This window comes from Tripterygium wilfordii, chromosome 5 (genome assembly GCF_013401445.1).
Source record: "Tripterygium wilfordii isolate XIE 37 chromosome 5, ASM1340144v1, whole genome shotgun sequence".
Classification (NCBI taxonomy): domain Eukaryota; kingdom Viridiplantae; phylum Streptophyta; class Magnoliopsida; order Celastrales; family Celastraceae; genus Tripterygium; species Tripterygium wilfordii.
In genome coordinates, this window is record NC_052236.1 from 11,047,944 (window position 1) to 11,065,367 (window position 17,424).

General features: G+C 37.6%; 3 protein-coding genes across 7 annotated transcripts; all 3 read left to right on the plus strand.

Moving 5' to 3' along the window:
* The first annotated feature begins 428 nt into the window (after window positions 1-428).
* LOC119998749 (probable small nuclear ribonucleoprotein G) lies at window positions 429-2,180 on the plus strand. 2 transcript variants are annotated; one of them, XM_038846151.1, is made up of 4 exons: window positions 429-587; window positions 687-709; window positions 1,493-1,689; window positions 1,878-2,180. In XM_038846151.1, exons 1-4 carry the CDS (start codon window positions 553-555, stop codon window positions 1,938-1,940), a joined length of 318 nt encoding a protein of 105 aa, XP_038702079.1. In that variant the 5' UTR covers window positions 429-552; the 3' UTR covers window positions 1,941-2,180. The 2 variants fall into 2 exon arrangements, with proteins under 2 accessions (XP_038702079.1, XP_038702080.1); XM_038846152.1 differs by having other exon boundaries at window positions 432-587; window positions 1,568-1,689.
* A 3,610-nt stretch (window positions 2,181-5,790) lies between these two features.
* On the plus strand, window positions 5,791-9,261 carry LOC119998108 (rho GTPase-activating protein 5-like). The gene is made up of 5 exons (XM_038845335.1): window positions 5,791-6,248; window positions 7,433-7,553; window positions 7,765-7,884; window positions 8,146-8,376; window positions 8,496-9,261. The coding sequence occupies exons 1-5, from the start codon at window positions 5,791-5,793 to the stop codon at window positions 9,072-9,074; spliced, it is 1,509 nt and encodes a 502-aa protein (XP_038701263.1). The 3' UTR covers window positions 9,075-9,261.
* Window positions 9,262-10,383: 1,122 nt separating this feature from the next.
* On the plus strand, window positions 10,384-13,882 carry LOC119998852 (4'-phosphopantetheinyl transferase HetI-like). 4 transcript variants are annotated; one of them, XM_038846314.1, is made up of 11 exons: window positions 10,384-10,698; window positions 10,785-10,831; window positions 10,947-11,036; window positions 11,211-11,386; window positions 11,877-11,944; window positions 12,081-12,182; window positions 12,347-12,502; window positions 12,596-12,715; window positions 12,955-13,090; window positions 13,200-13,328; window positions 13,483-13,882. In XM_038846314.1, the coding sequence occupies exons 3-10, from the start codon at window positions 10,960-10,962 to the stop codon at window positions 13,316-13,318; spliced, it is 954 nt and encodes a 317-aa protein (XP_038702242.1). In that variant the 5' UTR covers window positions 10,384-10,698; window positions 10,785-10,831; window positions 10,947-10,959; the 3' UTR covers window positions 13,319-13,328; window positions 13,483-13,882. The 4 variants fall into 4 exon arrangements, with proteins under 4 accessions (XP_038702242.1, XP_038702244.1, XP_038702241.1 ...); XM_038846316.1 differs by lacking the exon at window positions 10,785-10,831 and having other exon boundaries at window positions 10,384-10,702; XM_038846313.1 differs by lacking the exon at window positions 10,785-10,831 and having other exon boundaries at window positions 10,385-10,698.
* The last annotated feature ends 3,542 nt before the right edge of the window (window positions 13,883-17,424 follow it).

Sequence of the window (17,424 nt, forward strand, 5' to 3'; positions counted from 1 at the left end):
GGGTTTGTAGTCTTTGTGGGTGAGTTTGTAGTGCTGGTGTGAGGAATGGAGTGAATTGACAAATGATTGGTTGGACGGATTTATGGGCTTTATTGTTAGAATTCCAATTTTGGTGCTGCTGCTTCTGTGGAGTTCATGTGGCAAGAAGAAGAAACCCTAGGTAGAGGAGGAATAAGAGGGGTGTAGAGGGTATTTTTTTGAAAAAATTGAAAATGGGGTGTAGTATTGAATGTTATGTTTTTAATTGGGTGTAGTAAAATTGGGGTGCATCTAGTTATTTTTAGGGTGTAAATAGTGTTAATCCAAAAAAATTGAACGAAATCCCATGGGCCTAGAACCCAAGTTTCATGGGTCATAGACTGCTTTGCGGAGGCCCATGGCTCGATCCACCGACTTCCTTCTAAAAAAAGTAAAAACGAGCAAATAAAAAGTAAAATACACATGCGGTCAAACCGCGAACTCTCCCCAATTCCGCAATTCGTTCTCTAGGGTTTTGAACTTGCGAATTCCCTGCAAAACCTTCTCTCTGTCGCTCATTCTCTACTCTAAACCATGAGCAGATCCGGGCAGCCACCAGATCTCAAGAAGTAAGCGATCTTTATTCAATGGTTTCTTTGTGCATTCATGATTTCACGCTTTATTTTTTTTGCTAATTTGTCTTTCTTCGTATGTTTTGTGGGTTACAGGTATATGGATAAGAAGCTTCAAAGTATGTTCTGTTCTGGCTCGTTTTAATTCATTACATACAGACTGTTTTCATTATGCTTTGGTATGGACCATATGGTTATTCCTATGGATGGATTTTTGGCTTTGGGTTCAAAACCTTGCTTTTTTTTTTTGTTGTTTGCTGAGTAGAAATAAAGGGATATATGCCCACTGTGGGCTTAGTCAGTTTTGCCAAACAGCAAAAATCTTAACTGAGCTAAAGAACTAACAGATCTTGTATTTTTATTTTTTTAAAACCTTTTGTGTTTGTGGTTCCTTTCTTGGAAGTGTAATTTTCATTTCTTTGATTTATGTTCATGTGTTTTACTTCGTTAAAGTGTGCTATTGTTCATTGTGCTTTTTGCCCTTTGGATTTGTAATCCGTATAAAGTGAACGTTTAGATACACATCCTACACAGTAAATACCTCATTCCATGCCTTTAAAAGTTGTATACTAGCAAATTTCAGTGACCTGCTTGGATTTTCTTTTAAATGCAGTTTTTGGTTCTTGAACTGTCTGAATTGTAGATTGAGCTCACTCCTGAATTTTGTTGTAAATTTGTAATATGACGAATTACCAGTGTTTTGTGTATGGTAGAACGTTAGAAATGTGGTATCTTGGTCTTTGTTGAACATTGCGAGTAAGCTACTTTTGATGTAGATAAGAGAGACAGATGTATGTGTTGATGTATATGTGTTCCTCTTTGTATTCAGTAATCTTCATTATTATAACTTCTATAATGATAGTTTGATGGTGTATTTCTTGCTGATTATATTTATATGACAGATGATATGGTAAGCTTTTACCATATGTTGATAGGAATTTTTGAAATCATTAGTTTATCCTGCATCTTTTATGCAGTCAAGCTAAATGCAAACCGGATGATTGTTGGAACTCTGCGTGGATTTGACCAGTTCATGAATTTGGTGGTTGATAACACCGTTGAGGTGAACGGCAATGAGAGAAATGATATTGGCATGGTGGTGAGTTGTTTCGTTGTTTTTGTTGTTTGCCTAACAATTACGCTCCATTTTGATTGTCGTAATATCAACCTTTTGCACAGGTTTCATATATGATGATTTTGTACCTGTGCTGTGCCCTATAATACTAGTTATTTTACTTGTTGGGAAATATCTTCTTTTTTTTGAATTGTCTTGCTATTCTGTTGCAGGTGATAAGAGGAAACAGCGTTGTCACAGTAGAAGCCCTTGAACCTGTTGCGAGATCGCAGTGATGTATAATTATATATGAATATCAGTCAGTTGTACTTCCAACTCTTTGTACTTTCGAAGATAATTTCTGCTAGTATGGATGAATGGGTAATGCTTCATGGATCTTAAGTGGATTCATTTTTCTGTGCCTTTTTGGTGTTCTACATTTATCTGTTCAAAGTTGGCCTTGTAAAACACTAAAACAGCTTTGTTCTTTGTCAATTATAGTTTTCTTAATTGGTATGATTTAGGTTTGACGTTTACTGATTGTTTTATATCCTTGGGCTTCGACTTTCGGGTTGAATAGTGATCAGATGGATACTAAGATCCTCTGCTAGAATCTTTAAAGTATCTCTTTTGCTGTTCCAGTGTGCTAAGCATTTTAAACTGGGGTCCGAGCTTGATCAGTCCCTGGATCTTGGGACTGGATTTTTTTTTTAACTGCCCATTGAAGTCTTGAGATAACTAATTGTGTATGCAATTCTTATTGAAATGTGGGGATAAGTCGACTAGTAGTCCTGCATATCCATTCGTGGGTCTTAGTTTAGCTTGACCTGCTGTTACAAACTATGTTTTCTACCTTTCCCAATCCTTGTTCATTTTAAAACAGGATTGGAAGTTGAAGCTTGAATTTCAATAGGTAGCCTCTGATTAAGGCTTAATGTGTATTTTGGCATAGCCTGTAGTATGTGATTCTTGCTTTGGATGATGATGATTCTCTATTCTATTATAGCAAACCAGGCCCAGACTTCTGTATTGGTTGAGCAGGCCCAGAGTTCATTTTTTTGGTAGTGCGGGCCCATGCGCCCAGCTGTTGAAACTAGACAATGGGCTCCTGCATCATGTAACTTTTGTATATATATGTATATTGATTATAGGGGAAGGGGAAGGGGAAGGGGATGGGGAGACTCGAACTCGAGACTTCTATGAGATATTACACACGTTAGTGTCATTTGGTATACTCCTGGTTTTCCGAACTTTCATATTTAATTTTGATTAAATAATCTTATTGCCTTTTCTTTTCTGGAAAAGCTGATTAATTTCATCTTTGGAAGTTCAATTTGAATTTGAAGTGGTGCATTCAACATGTTTTGGATGTTGGAGACACCAACGGCTACTATTCTCGATCAAAGGTGCTGTGCACAGCAGCAGTAAAGTAGCCCAACCCAACTATGTTTTGAGCGCTTTTGTGGGCTTTTTGGTATATGGACGCTCCAGTGTTCTTCTTTAGCAAGCCACATCTCTTATTAACTCATCTTTTCGCATGCCGATTAGGCCACTTGACACCATTCACTCTTAACCCTTGGAATATACTGTAGCTCCAAGTGGTGAACAGTTGACATTGAATTAATATCTTTCCGAATCGTTTCGATGTCATATCAGAAATTCACATCTTCATACATGTTAACAATATTGTTCACTTTGAATTATTAAGTTTCCGTGAATACAATGGGTATCAAGTTAATATCTTCCCGAATTGTTATGATACCATATCAAAAATCCACACCTACATACATGTTAACAATATTGTTCACTTTAGGTTATTTGGTTTTCGTGGATACAACGAGTTTGTACGACTTTGTTTATCCTAAGTCCAACTATTAACTCATTGAGCAAGCTTAGAGCATCCACAATGGGCTTGGTATGAAGCACTTCAAAGCTATCTTTTTGGATAAGTATAGTAGTAATAGCTCACAATGGGAACAAAATGGCACTTCAAAACATATAGCAATTTTATCTATACTTCATATTTGGAGGGGCTCTAATGTGATGAATAGTAATTTTTATAAGACCGATTGAACCAATTAATTGATCCCACATCATCTCTTACCTCTATTTTGTTTTTGTTTTTGTTTTTGTTTTTCTCTCTCTTATTGGACCTATTGAACCAATTTTGTTTTTGTTTCTCTCTTATGAGACCTACTGAACATTTGGAGTGCTCGTTCAATAGTACCCATTATGGGTATATTGGAGTGTAACATTTCATGATGATAAGTATTGAGGGATTTGAAGTGGTGGCTCAATAGCCACCATTGTGGATGCTCTTAGTTATTATGTGTCAAAGTCCAATTTACCATACTCGAAAAATGTCTCATTGTATATTAGGGGTAGGCCTGTGTCTTCGCTATAATGGCTGTAAGTAATTCCTTATTTTATATGGTCGGCCCACTTTGTGGTGGTTAGCAAGAAATGTATTGCATTGGTAAGGTCAATAGACTCATCAGATTATATAAGGAACAGCATAATATATATAGTCAATTTACTATCATATTCCCTCTCGATGGGTGTGGAAATGTTAGGGTAACTTTAAGATGGGAATTGTTCTGTACCAGAAGCACCTCAACCGAATTACTGGACAAACAACTTGGATAAAAAAGACAAAAATGCATAATTGATTATCTCTTTGGAGTTGGTTTATGGTGTAACGGTATCCGAGTTTGGGAGTTTGAACCAATCATTTGGAATTTTTTTGTGGAATCTTGGTTCTGTGAACTTGTTGTCAATGTGGTGCAAGCTCTTTTAGTAATATGAGATTTACCCTCACTCAATTGTTTGAAAAATATATTGTGATATTAAGCTAGGTAGTTGCTAAGGGTGACAAAATATTGTCCGATCTGGATGATCGAATTTATCGAACTCGAATTAAACTAAGTTTGAACAAAATTTATATGTTCGAAATTCGATCCAAACACAAAATTATTGTCCGATTTAAAACCGGGTTTGGGTCCAAACATATAAATTTGTTCAATTTATTTGTCTGGACTCTAACCCGAATTACATTATTGTTTGATTTATTTGTTCAGATTTAAATCAATCTTAATTTAATCAATTTAATAAGTCCAAATTTTAATCTGAATTAAGGTTCGGATATATAAATATTTTATAATTTAGTGCTCTTATCTTATCCGGACCCCATTTTTCCTTGCCAGCCCTAGTAGTTTCCGATTAAAAAAGTAGTGTACATATGTTAGGTTAATAGTGGGACCTTAAATGCTGACATAACCACAGTCAAACCAAACTACCAAAGTCTTAACTAGGAGAGGACTAGGTGGTCCTGTAATTACCTGTCAGAACTAGCTTGTTTGACGTACGATAGACTATTTACCTGTCACTCCATCTTTAAGATAAGAGAAATTATTATTAGATCACATCATTCATTCTCTGGGAAAAATTGAATAGAACTACTCACACTTTCAAGGAATGACAAAATCAAGTACCTCACTTTGGTCAAATTTCGATGCCATTGTGAATTAACTTGGTAAGTTTTTGACATTATAGTTGCAATGAAACATAATTGAAACTTATCCGAAATTCGATTTTCACTCGAAGGAAATATACTTATAATCACGCGTTGGACTTGTCCAATTCATCATTTTATGAAGTGAGAAATTTTTGTAATTACGAATTTATAGATACTGAACAACTTTATAAATGTAGGGAGAGCCTAAATTCCACATAAAATATTGCTTGATATGATAAAAGGAGGTATTGGGGGTATTTTCTCAATCTACTCAATACCTCTTCATATCCTCCACCCACCAGTCTCTCTCTCTCTCTCTCTCTCTCTACATCCAAGACTTGCCAAATGTATTGTTTCTCTTCTTGTTGCTTCTTCAAACCTCAATATACAAGGTTGAAAGAGAGAACAAATATTCACAAAATGAGGTGATGATAAGCAAGTCCTACCATACAACAAAACCTTCCTTCAATCCAACTCTTACTCTACTATTTCTATATGCCCAATTATTCTAATCTCTCAATTCTCATTACCCCAAAACTAGAAGAATAACCCCCAAATCATCAATCATAGATTAGTATACAGAAAACCCACCTCAAAAAGGTCATTTCTGGAATCTAATTCTTGCCTCCAATATGACCGAAGTACTCCAATCCCCATCTCACTTCCCTTCTCCTTCAAGCTCCACTTCCTGTGCTGCTAATGATGGCCCACACCAACAACAACCGCATACCCTTATTAATGGCGACACCATAACCATAGAGACCACAAGAGCAGCAGCCCAAGAAGGAGGCCAAGACCCAGAAGAGGAAGAAGAAGGGCAAGATCAAGAAAGGGAGAGAGAGAGGAAAGAGAGGGACAGGGAGGGGGATCAACTGTCGCTTTTGGCACTGTTGGTGACTGCTTTTAGGAAGTCTTTGTTGATTGGGTGCAGTATAAGTGCTACTGGGGGTAAGGAGCTTTGTTCAATGGAGATTGGGTTGCCCACCAATGTTAGGCATGTTGCACATGTAACGTTTGATAGGTTCAATGGGTTTCTTGGCTTGCCGGTTGAGTTTGAGCCTGAGGTTCCAAGGAGGGCCCCTAGTGCCAGGTCTGTCTCTAGTTCTGCTTTTTATGTGTTTTCTTGTTGATTCTGATCTGGGTTTGTGATAAGTCGCTCAATTTGTTTGCAGAAATTCTGTTTTGTGCTTGGACTTTATTGGATAATTTAATTTTGCTTGAATTTCATTTGTTCTACTGTTTTGGGTTTAGGCTAGATTTGGCAGATTTTGTATGTTCCCCTGTATTTTCAGTGAACAATGTACTTTCCTGGAAAATTCTCTTTTGCATTACATATGACTGAAGTAGTTGAGTCCGTTATCGAAGGTGCATAGGATTAAAGATGAATGGATTATTTTAATTTCCGTACTTATTCAGACCTTATGTGCCTTCAATTCGCTTCCGTTTCTGAAAGTACCATGAATTTATGGTATAAAAAAATCATTCTTCTGCAATGGTGATTGGTGAGTTTTTCTTCCCTGTTATGTAGATCAGACATTAACTATTGAGTTTCTGAACAAAATTATATGTGGGGGAAACTAGAATTGTCTTGAATTATTAGGGATTAGGGTCTAGCTTTCAGTTATCAAGCAATCCCTGAACTTAAAATTCGTCTGGGAATAAGAATTTGTTTGGTGGATCTTGCTATTTCCCCCAAAACATGCTTCAATATCTGGTTTGCACAGCGCACTGTGTTATCGAGTTATCGTCCTGTTCTGTAGTGAGTGAGTTTTGCTATGTATCTTCCATTGAATGAAGGGAGAACATAACAACCTATCTTTCCTAATGAGTTAGGGATGTAAGCCGGGGACTGCAGACGAGTTAATCCTGATTTGTTCATAAACAATCACGATAACAGCCTATCTCCACTTGAGCTAATTCTATGTTGCTCGATTCCTTGTTGATATTACTTTGTAACACATGGTGTTCTTTGTTTTTTTTTTTAAATTTTTTAACTAATTTCATATGATTCTGCCTCTGATTTTGCGCACCCCAGTGTGACAGTGTTGTTAGCAAATTCATACTTACATGTGAATGTATGAATTATTGATAATTAATATCTCATCCCTGTATAAAGTATATGACTGTCTGAGAGATTATACTGGTAACTGCACCCGGTGTTCTCTCTTCACTATTTTGTAGATACACATGATTTTGTTGTCTTCTATTTGATCATGATTTGAGTGTTTAAGTAACTGCTGCCTTGTTGATTTTGTTATCTTTCTTCATCTGCAGTGCAACTGTTTTTGGAGTTTCAACAGAGTCCATGCAACTTTCATTCGACTCTAGAGGGAATAGTGTGCCTACCATACTCCTGATGATGCAAAGGCACTTGTATTTACGAGGCGGTCTGCAGGTAAGCTGCACAATGCCCATTTCTCCACCATCAACTGAGTGCAAGTACAATATAGTTAGACCTTCGTTCCCAGGGGCATTATATAACCTCATTAAACTCTTAGAGATGCTTACTTGTGAGACATGATAGGTCTAAACCGAGGATTTAATAATATGGGTTTTGTTTCTTATCCACTTGGACAAATGTTTGACTGTCAAACTTCACCGTGCAGGCAGAAGGAATATTTAGAATAAATGCCGATAACACCCACGAGGAATATGTTAGGGAACAGTTAAATAGGGGGGTGGTTCCGGATGACATTGATGTGCACTGCTTGGCAGGTCTTATAAAGGTATGGTTCTCTTTGGAGTAATGGTTTTCCATCCATGTTAGTAGATGCTTAGACATCAGTTATATAGTAGAGAACCACTTACTGCTGCAGTAGAAATTTGTGGTCTATTTTGTACTCATTTATGCCGATGTTCCTGAATATGACCAATAGTCAAACTCTCAAAGATCCTTATGTGCGGGATGCAATACTTTTCCTCTCTCCTGCTGTTCAATTTCCTTAAGAACTTAACCTTATTGTCTTTGATTCATCTTTATTTTCCAGGCTTGGTTCAGAGAACTCCCTACTGGTATATTGGACTCTCTTTCACCAGAGCAGGTAATGCAGTCTCACTCGGAAGACGAGTGTGTTCATCTTGTCAGACAACTTGCCCCAATAGAAGCCGCTTTGCTAGATTGGGCGATAAATCTAATGGCTGACGTTACACAAATGGAACACCTGAACAAGATGAACGCTCGTAATGTTGCTATGGTCTTTGCCCCAAACATGACCCAAGTGAGTGAATTCCACATCCGACTCTATTCACGGTTTCCCAATTGTTATAAATTGTAGACATTGCAGTTTGGCTGATTTGAAGTTGCAATAACAGCCTTGGTAACTTATTTGGATTGCAGATGTCTGATCCTTTGACTGCATTGATGTATGCTGTTCAAGTGATGAATTTCCTCAAGACCCTCATCATCAAGACGCTTAGAGAACGAGAAGACTCGATTATAGACTCAACTCCTCTGTCTCCCCCGGAGCATTCTGGTGAGGATGGCCACCGAAGTTCTTTGCAATCCTTGTCAAACGAGGCTAATGAGGAGGCCGTTGAGGCAAATGAAGAGGATAAGTTGTTTGTTGCCGGAGAGCCTGTGTCAGAGAGCCCCTCTCACCCTCCTGAGTACGAAACCACCCCTGAACGAGTACCGCAAAATTTCCTGACTTCTATCGAGAATATCATCCCTGAAGGAAATCGGTCTCTGGTTGATAATTGTCCTTGTGAGGTTGTATCTCAAGTCAATTCCTTAACAAGTGGAAACTTGAGCAAGAGCAAATCTGGTCCATCAAGTAATTCAAATCCGAGGAAGGGACCCAAAAAGATGAATGAGCGATCGATAGTTTCGTCAGCAGAAGCTGCTGAGAAGAGGAAGGGGACGAGAATTGTCGGCCGTATAAATTCAAGAACGGAGAGGGTTGAAGCTTGGCGATGAATGGTAATATGGGAAGTGGAGAACTTGGGGGGATATGCCCACAGCAAGAGAAGTTGGTACATTGTGTGTCTTCTTGCTTTGTAAAGATTTGGTGTATGAATATTTACTTGCCTGCTTGGAGTTGTGTGACTTGAGTGTTGTTTATTGACCTTTTCATGCTTTAAGTTAACATTTCTCTCTTAACCCACTTAACACGGTAGGTGCGTTTAGCAGCGTGTTTGCACTTGCCAAACTCACCGTTTTTGGCTTTAATACATCACGTTCGAGCAATTGATTACGGTGTCATTGCACCGCGGTGAGTTCAAAAATGAAGTTTTTGAAGCTACATGGAGTTACTTCTACTCGAACGCAATGCGGTTGGCTGCATTTTTGGCATCAAAATACCAGACTTTTTTCATTTTTGCACTGAATGAATTTTGTTATTCCATATATATTTACAAAAATAAATTTATCAAGAATTAATCAATATCAATCAAAAGTATTCAATTTTGTCCTCATCTCATCACAGTGTTTTTAGTGGGTCAAACATTTTTTTGTTATCGCAACTCACTTCGCTTCACATTATCGCAGAACGTCAAAACACATCACACTTCTAACGGATCCGTTCAAAAAACAACCCAAAACACCATATGTTGAATTGTCACACGTAATCAAATTATGTCAATTATTTTATTTTAGATTAATGGACAATGTAAAAGTTAAGTGATTTTATATTAATATTATTAGTCATATAACCGTAATTTGGATATGCCAAACGCACCTCACAGCACCGCAACACAGTTTTAAAAGTGATGCGCCAGACAACTTTTGCGCGTCCAACTCACCACACAGCACCACAGTTTTATAACCCACAACATCTCACAACACTTCACAGCAGTTGGCGGCATTCCCAAACAACACCAATACAATTCTAGTAGGACCCGGTATAGCTTTGTGGGCTTGGGTAGACGCCTGTTGAGCTTAATCCAGATAGAAAGACGGTAGGGGGACCAGGTGAATGATCGTGGGCTTCGAAAGCCCTCATTGGGCTTACTCTAGATCCACGCCAAGAACAAATCCGTTAAAAAAAAGCGGGGCAAAAAAAGCCTTGTGGGCTTGGGTGGGACTCCTGTTGGGCTTACTCCAGATCCGTCAAGGCTGCTTCTTAGTCCAGCCCAAATGAGGAAGGGGGCCGTGGGGGAACCTTCATGGGCTCATTGGGCTCAATCTAGATCCTAGCGACTGCGTCGTATTCCAGCCCTGGGGACATTGTTCAATCTTCAACAGGGAATCAAAGTGATAGTCTTTGTGGGCTTGATTGGAGAACTGGGCTTAATCCAGATCCGTCAAGGCTCCGTCTCAATCACCGGACCAATTCGTTTTCATCGCCACCACGAACTTCGTTCCAGCTCCGTCGATAATGGCAGTGCAATGACAGACATCGCCTCATTTTTGTTGAAAAATCGCGAGCGGAAATTACATCTCCATCTTCACGAATGAATACGAATCCCGCTGAAATTAGTTCAATAGCGCGAAATTGCGCGGAGGCGATGCTTTCTCCCTTCGGTTTTCTGATTTCTCCAGTCTCAAATTAGTCTCTCTTGTCATCAATATTTACACATCAAATAAGCTCGCGAAGATATACGTGAGTAAGATGTGTTTTTATGTTTCGTTCATCTTTGTTGTTGGTTTGGAATTGCATCATTGATTCATTAGGTTTTGGTTTGATAGGTTTCAGGAGCGGGGACGAATTGGGTTTCCATTTTTGTTTTTTGAATGTGAATATTGTCTTTTCCATGTTTGTGGCGTAATATGTATATTCGTGTGTAGTTTGTGCTACTTAGATCATTATTATCTCTTCTTATAAGTTTGAATGATGTCATTTCTGTGCAGAGTGAATTTCAGAATGCATGTCCGTTGCTTTCAGAGGAGTTTCTCTTCTGCTTTGTCCCCTTTAGCGCCTATAAAGCTTCCATCTCGAATGTATGTAACATTGTCTGCTATATTGTAATTTTGTGTTTTTTAAAAGTAGTTTCTAGTTATGTTGTGTTTGATGTACTATGTGCATCACTTTGTTGCTTCCATGTATTTATTGTACCATATGCATTGTGATTTCAACTTGTTTGTTTGAATTCGTTTGCTTTGCTTTGATATTAGGGAGACACATTTTTGGTATATTTTGCCTGATGAGGTGCAGAATGCGACATTGTTGGATCAATACGTAGAGCTTCTATCACCTTGTGAGAGAGAAAATGTTTTCAGCATGCGTGAAGACCATCTCAGAAAGCGAGCCCTCCTTGCCCGAGCATTGGTTCGCACAACAATTGCAAGATGTAGGTCCTTTTATCTTATTCTGGTCTTAGATCCAATGATAAACATAGCTGATCAATTTGAGATTCAGGGTTAGATATCTAGCCGACTTCATTTGACCGAGTTGAAGGAAATATTCAATCAGCAATACATACAGAAGTGCATAGATATCAGTAAAAACAATTTTGAATTTAATGTGGTGATGCTTTGAGAAATATATCTTGAGCATATGTTGAGAAAATCGTAAATTGAAAATCGTTTGGCAAAAAACTTATTTTAAACCAGTTCAATGAAAAGTTCAAAACAAGAGGAATAAAAATTGTGCAAGTAGTAATACATATTGAGTGATAACTTCTAAGAATTACTTATGGTGATTTTGATGTACGGAAACTAACCATCTGAAACCTTTTCACTTTATCATTGTTATAACTACTCACCTACTTGTGTATTGATTTTATTTGTAAACGTCATAGAATATCATACAGATATTTATTCTATGTTTTTTATTACTAGATCAGATAAATGGTCAAGTTAATCCAAGAACATTGAAGTTTAAGAAAAACATTTATGGGAAACCAGAGGTGAGTCTCATCTAATCTGTAGTGGTGGAAGATTTCCCATCTACTATCTCATTAACTTGCTCACTTCCCCCTCCAGTCATTTTTCAAAGCTCAATTTACTGCGCATGTTTCATGTCATCGTAACATATCTGAATAGGTAGAGTGGCCAATATTTGACGATTGGGATCCGCCGCCATTGAATTTCAACATATCCCATACATCTTCTTTAATAGCCTGTGGAGTGACTGTAAATTCTCCTGTAAGTGCTTTGGTTATTCATTCATTGTTTTTTTCTTCCTGAATTTTGAGCTGGACATTAATCATGTTGCATAGTTATTTCTTTATTGTTTCAATGAAAATTTTACTTGTCAATTTCATGGAAGTTCTCAATCTAAACCCTTCTGATTACTCTTGTACTTCTAGATTGGAGTGGATGTGGAGGAGAAGCAACGCAGGTTAAAGAGTGATATCCTGTCTTTTGCTCGTAGGTACTTTTCTCCTCATGAAGTGGAAACTTTAACGATGATATCAGACCCTGAAGTTCGGTGCCAGGAGTTTATCAAGTTATGGACTTTGAAGGTAAAGATGAGATTAACGAAGTGCTCAATGTTATATTTTTTAAGCATCACTTGATGTCTGAAATGATTACTTATTTTGTTCACCTGACTCCAGGAAGCATATGTAAAGGCACTCGGAAGGGGCTTCTCTGCTGTGCCTTTTAAGACTTTCACAATCCAGCTCAGGGAAGGAACTAAAGAAGACCGACATGTTCCACAGAAATTAGATAATGAGGTATGTTGTTGTTATGCAGCAGGTCTGGTTTTGGCAAAATTAAATATTCTTTTCTTCCTTATAAGAAGATGATTTCTAGTGCATCACTTTACTTGTGACTTGTGCATGATTCGATTTTCCTGCTTTCCGCTTTTACATGCAATGTGTTTTCTGGAGGATTTTTTGTGGCAAATTTTGATGATTGCAATGAAATGATGAATCCTTCTTTATTATGTTAGTGACCTATTCAATTTTAATAGTGCCGGACACCTGAAATAGTTGTTGAATCTTCGAATGACTCTACAATGGGCGGAAGAAATTTTCAATTTTCACTCCTGGAATTGGACGGCTCTCATTATGCTGCCATATGCATAGAAAATGATAAAACAATTGATGGTGAGATTTTCTCTTGTTTATTGTCCTTGGTCAAAATGATTCTATTTCACTAGAAGCTGAATAATCCGAAATGCCTGATTGCTAGTTTTTGTATTTTCCCTAATTGCAGGCGAAGGTTGTGTTCCATCGAAACTGAATGTGTGGAAAACCATTCCATTTGTTAAAGATGAATATGTTTCAGGAACGAAGGCAGTTGTACCGATGGGTGGCTTAATTCAGAGGTTCTAGTTTCATCAAGGTGCAAATTTTGTTACAACTCTCATTGATATATTTGAGCAATTGCTATATAAATTGCATTACTCTCAGCAGTGCCTCTCTTTACATAGTTATTGGAGTATCACGTATCAATGTCAGATGGAATCTGAGAAATTTGATAATGATTTATGTTGCAGTTATGTGTGGCTTGTTTCATGAAACATTGGTCATGTACAAACTAGTGATATGAATCAGCGTCCAGGGCATTCATTACACCTCTCCTCGCAGTTTTGGGTCTAAGAACTAGAGAACTTGCTGGTCACTACTGCAATGGAAACTAAGTTGACAGATTCTTGGCCGTCAAAATTGTTACTGATGATTAGACAACTCATGAAGTGAGACTCTGAGAGTTTCAAGGTGGAATGAGCTTCTTTGTTTGTCAATTGTCATGGATGTGGCAGTTTTAACTTTTAACTGATTTTGTTGTCACAGTTAATGTAATCAGACAAACTGGGCAGTAACATTCCTAAACTGGAGAATTGTTTGTGGCTGAAAAAGATGCATTATTTTTAGAAAATGAAAATATCCTTTTGTTGATGTTTTTTTTATCCATTTAAATACTGATGAGAACTGTTTCAAGTGATGGTTCATAAACAAAAGTGTTGTGCTTTTTAAAATCGAGAACGACCATACAAGATTGTCATTTGGATATCCGATGTGAGTCTAAATTAGGACTGTGAGGCTTACGTGTATAGTAGTTTTTCACCTGACGATAAGGTGAATTGAGTCAAAGTTTAGCACATGGTCACAAACGTATTTGCTCTTAATGAGAATCAAACTCAGAACTTTCTAAACCAAGTGATCAACTACCAATCACAAAGATCCACCAAGTTCCTAATGACGTGGTTATCTTCTATGGACAGGAAGAACAAGCAAACAACAGATTATCCGGGGCATGAGTTTGAAGAACAAAGAGATAAAGTCGTTGAGACCCATAAAAGAATAACAAACACACATATACACAATCTGCCAATCTGGTCGGCTAATTACAAGTGTCATGGAGCTAGCCTAGTCTGTCAACACGTGTGAAAGAATCAAAGAACTGTTCTTCTTGATATAATTAAAAACCAAGTCTTTTTTCTCCTCTTCTCCCGTAGCCCAAAAAGACACAGAGGTTGAGAACCAGAAAGAAAGAAAGAAGGGTGTGTTTGTTTTTGTGTAGACCAAAGAAACAAATGGCGAGTTCTGATGATGGTTCGTTTCCAGCTGCTGATATCGACAAAGAATTGCATCCAGGACACAACAGGAAGGTTGAAGTTGATTCGGTATCATCTGACATTGCTGCCTCAAAAGGCCTCAAGGTATCCACATATATACATATATATATATATGTGTGTGTGTGTGTGTGTGTGTAAATCTGTTTTCAACCCAGAAAATGAATTAGCAGCATATATACATTTTTGTTTTGTTTTTTTTTTAAAACCATTTGCTGGTTGTTGAATTCTTCCTATTTAAATTGAAGAACGATCTGTTTCTCTGGAAAACTGGTTATTCTGCATGGATAGTTGAAGTAGTAGAGGCCCTATTCATGGAAAAGAAACAAAAAATAATTAGTTTTTGGGCATAAAAAAAAATGTAGAGTAAAGTGAAGAATTATAATTCCCAATTTTGGATCCATGTATTTATTAGAGGATCCCAAATTATATCAGCAGTGTTACCGATCCGTTGTTGTTTTTGTCCTAATTATTCCAAATGTTAAGATGAACACGCACGATTTCATATGGAACTCACGATTTCATATGAATCATATGTCTCCATCTCAATATTTGGGATATATTGAGATAACTGAGACAAAAAACACTAGAATTCTTCAAGTATTTTTGAAATTTTTTTTTTTGTGTGGTATAATTAGAAGCCTTAACACATTAATTTGCTCTAAAAATGTTAATTTCCGGGGGAAGAAATTAAGACAATGAGATGCTGATAGTAGTGTGTGTATTTGTATTACTTTTTTTGTTCTTTCTGAAAGGCACGAGCTGAGGCAGACCAAAAGGAGAAGGAAAGGCAAAAGAGGGATGCAATGCAGAAACTGAAATCAGCAGTCATGGTTTCAGCAGTGATTGTTGCTGTGGCTGGTGCTGCCTTTGCCATTACCAAGAAATTGAGAGAGAAATGAGAGCAAAGCAACGGCTGACTCAGTATAACATCTTGTAATTTCTTCTTCTTCTTCTTCTTCTGGGTTATTTAAATGGCTTAATCTGCAATTTCCATACAAGAAACTCCTTACTTCCAGGAGATTATTTGTTGTGGAAGTTGAGAGACATGGGGTAGTTAGTTACTACTTTCTTTTGTCAAACTAGTTTGTGATAAATAAAGCACGAACACAACCAACTTAATTCGGCCGTAATCGACAGAGTTAGGCATATCTGTGCCCAAGATTTAAGTCCAACAAGTAACATATTTCTTAGTAGTATTTAAAAAAAAATATTCGTCTTTTGCTTTGTAACCTGTCAATTACTAGATCCGTTATACCAAAGATTATATTAAGCAGTTTTCAAGTGTCATAATATGATGATATGCTGATCCCTAAACTTTGTATAGCATTCAAGAGTCAAGGCAACTAAGTCTATTTGGCGAATTCCTTAGTGTATATATTTATCTATAGTTGGATCAACTGATCACTTTTTTTAAAACTTCATGCCATAACTACTTGTCACAAGGGAAATAGGTTAGTAAGGGATCAGGGTTAACGCAATTTTTTGTCACTATGATGTTTCAATTTACGAGCTCAATTTTTTGTCACCGATGTTTCAATTTATGAACTTAAAGATTAAATGGTTTCAATCGGTTCCAATCTAATAACTCGGGTAGATTTTGGGATTTTTGGTCCTTTAATACGCTATGTGTTGCGTTGACTTAATCTTTTTGACTTATGAATTCAAAAAGAATAAATGGTTCCAATCTTTATCTAATAATTCGAATAGATTTTGGGATTGTGGGTCCGTCAATGCATTTATGTGGGTGTTTGGCAGTGCGTTTGTACTGCGTTCAGTTGCAACACACCTCACAGCACCACAGTTTTTTGTGACATGCCAAACAGCTTTTGCGTTCCAACTCACCTCACAGCACCACAGCTTTTTACCTCACAGCACCTCACCACACCTCATAGCACTCCCAAACGCTTACAATGTATGTTGAATTGTCCTACGTAATCAAATTAGGTCAATTATTTTATTTTAGATTAATGTACAATATAAACATTAAGTGATTTTATATTAATATTATTAGTCATCTAATATAACCGTAATTTAGATACGCCAAACGCATCTCCCAGCACCACACCGCACCGCACCACAGTTTTAAAAGTGATGCGCCAAACAGCTTTTTGCGTTCCAACTCACCTCACAGCACCACAGTTTTATAACTTACAGCACCACACCACACCTCACAGCACCTCACAGCATTCCCAAACAAGCCCTATGTGTCGCATTGACTGAACAGAAACGTTGACATGGAACGGCGTGGATGACTTTATAAACGGCCCATTCAAGCCTTTCTTACTCGGGCCCATTGAATCCCTTTCTAACATCTTAATAGCCCAAATCACTTACCTCTTATTTTTCTGTTGGGCCCTTGGAAGATTCAGAAGCAGTAAATGGGCACGGATCCTGAGCAGGGCAAAAGCCCATTAGGTACTCTCAAACACGCTTAATTGGCCCAACTCTTCATCGTGTCGGTCTCTTGAGTAGATCCTTTTTGTCTCAGCTTAACGGCCAATTCTTCGTCCCACGCTCATTCAGGGCTTGTCCGTTTGGAGAGTCGGGGGTGTTGGTTGAGAGGTGTTGGGTTAGGAGGTATTGAGATTTTTATATATAATCTTACAGAGAGGTTTTGTCTCAACGATCCCGAACGCCTGAAACGATCAACGGTTGGAAGGTGTTCGGAACGAACACCTCCCAATCCAACACCCCCAACGCTCTAAACGGGTAAGCACTCACTCTCCATGTGTGGAAAAAAAATGACACAAATTCAATCATAATCAGTCATAACATATAATTGGATATTTTAATAACAAAAATCAATGTAATTAGACAAAATGTAATATAATTAGATAACGTAATATTGTTATGACTGATTAT

Bases quoted from the DNA above. Each gene is read 5' to 3' on its own strand.
- LOC119998749 (XM_038846151.1), top strand. From the start codon at position 553: ATGAGCAGATCCGGGCAGCCACCAGATCTCAAGAA. The intron at 588-686 runs GTAAGCGATCTT...TGTGGGTTACAG, and splicing joins CAGCCACCAGATCTCAAGAA to GTATATGGATAAGAAGCTTC. The intron at 710-1,492 runs GTATGTTCTGTT...TTTATATGACAG, and splicing joins TATGGATAAGAAGCTTCAAA to ATGATATGGTAAGCTTTTAC.
- LOC119998108 (XM_038845335.1), top strand. From the start codon at position 5,791: ATGACCGAAGTACTCCAATCCCCATCTCACTTCCCTTCTCCTTCAAGC. The intron at 7,554-7,764 runs GTAAGCTGCACA...TTCACCGTGCAG, and splicing joins ATTTACGAGGCGGTCTGCAG to GCAGAAGGAATATTTAGAAT. The intron at 8,377-8,495 runs GTGAGTGAATTC...TTTGGATTGCAG, and splicing joins TTGCCCCAAACATGACCCAA to ATGTCTGATCCTTTGACTGC.
- LOC119998852 (XM_038846316.1), top strand. From the start codon at position 10,960: ATGCATGTCCGTTGCTTTCAGAGGAGTTTCTCTTCTGCTTTGTCCCCT. The intron at 11,387-11,876 runs GTAGGTCCTTTT...TTTTATTACTAG, and splicing joins TCGCACAACAATTGCAAGAT to ATCAGATAAATGGTCAAGTT. The intron at 11,945-12,080 runs GTGAGTCTCATC...ATATCTGAATAG, and splicing joins ACATTTATGGGAAACCAGAG to GTAGAGTGGCCAATATTTGA.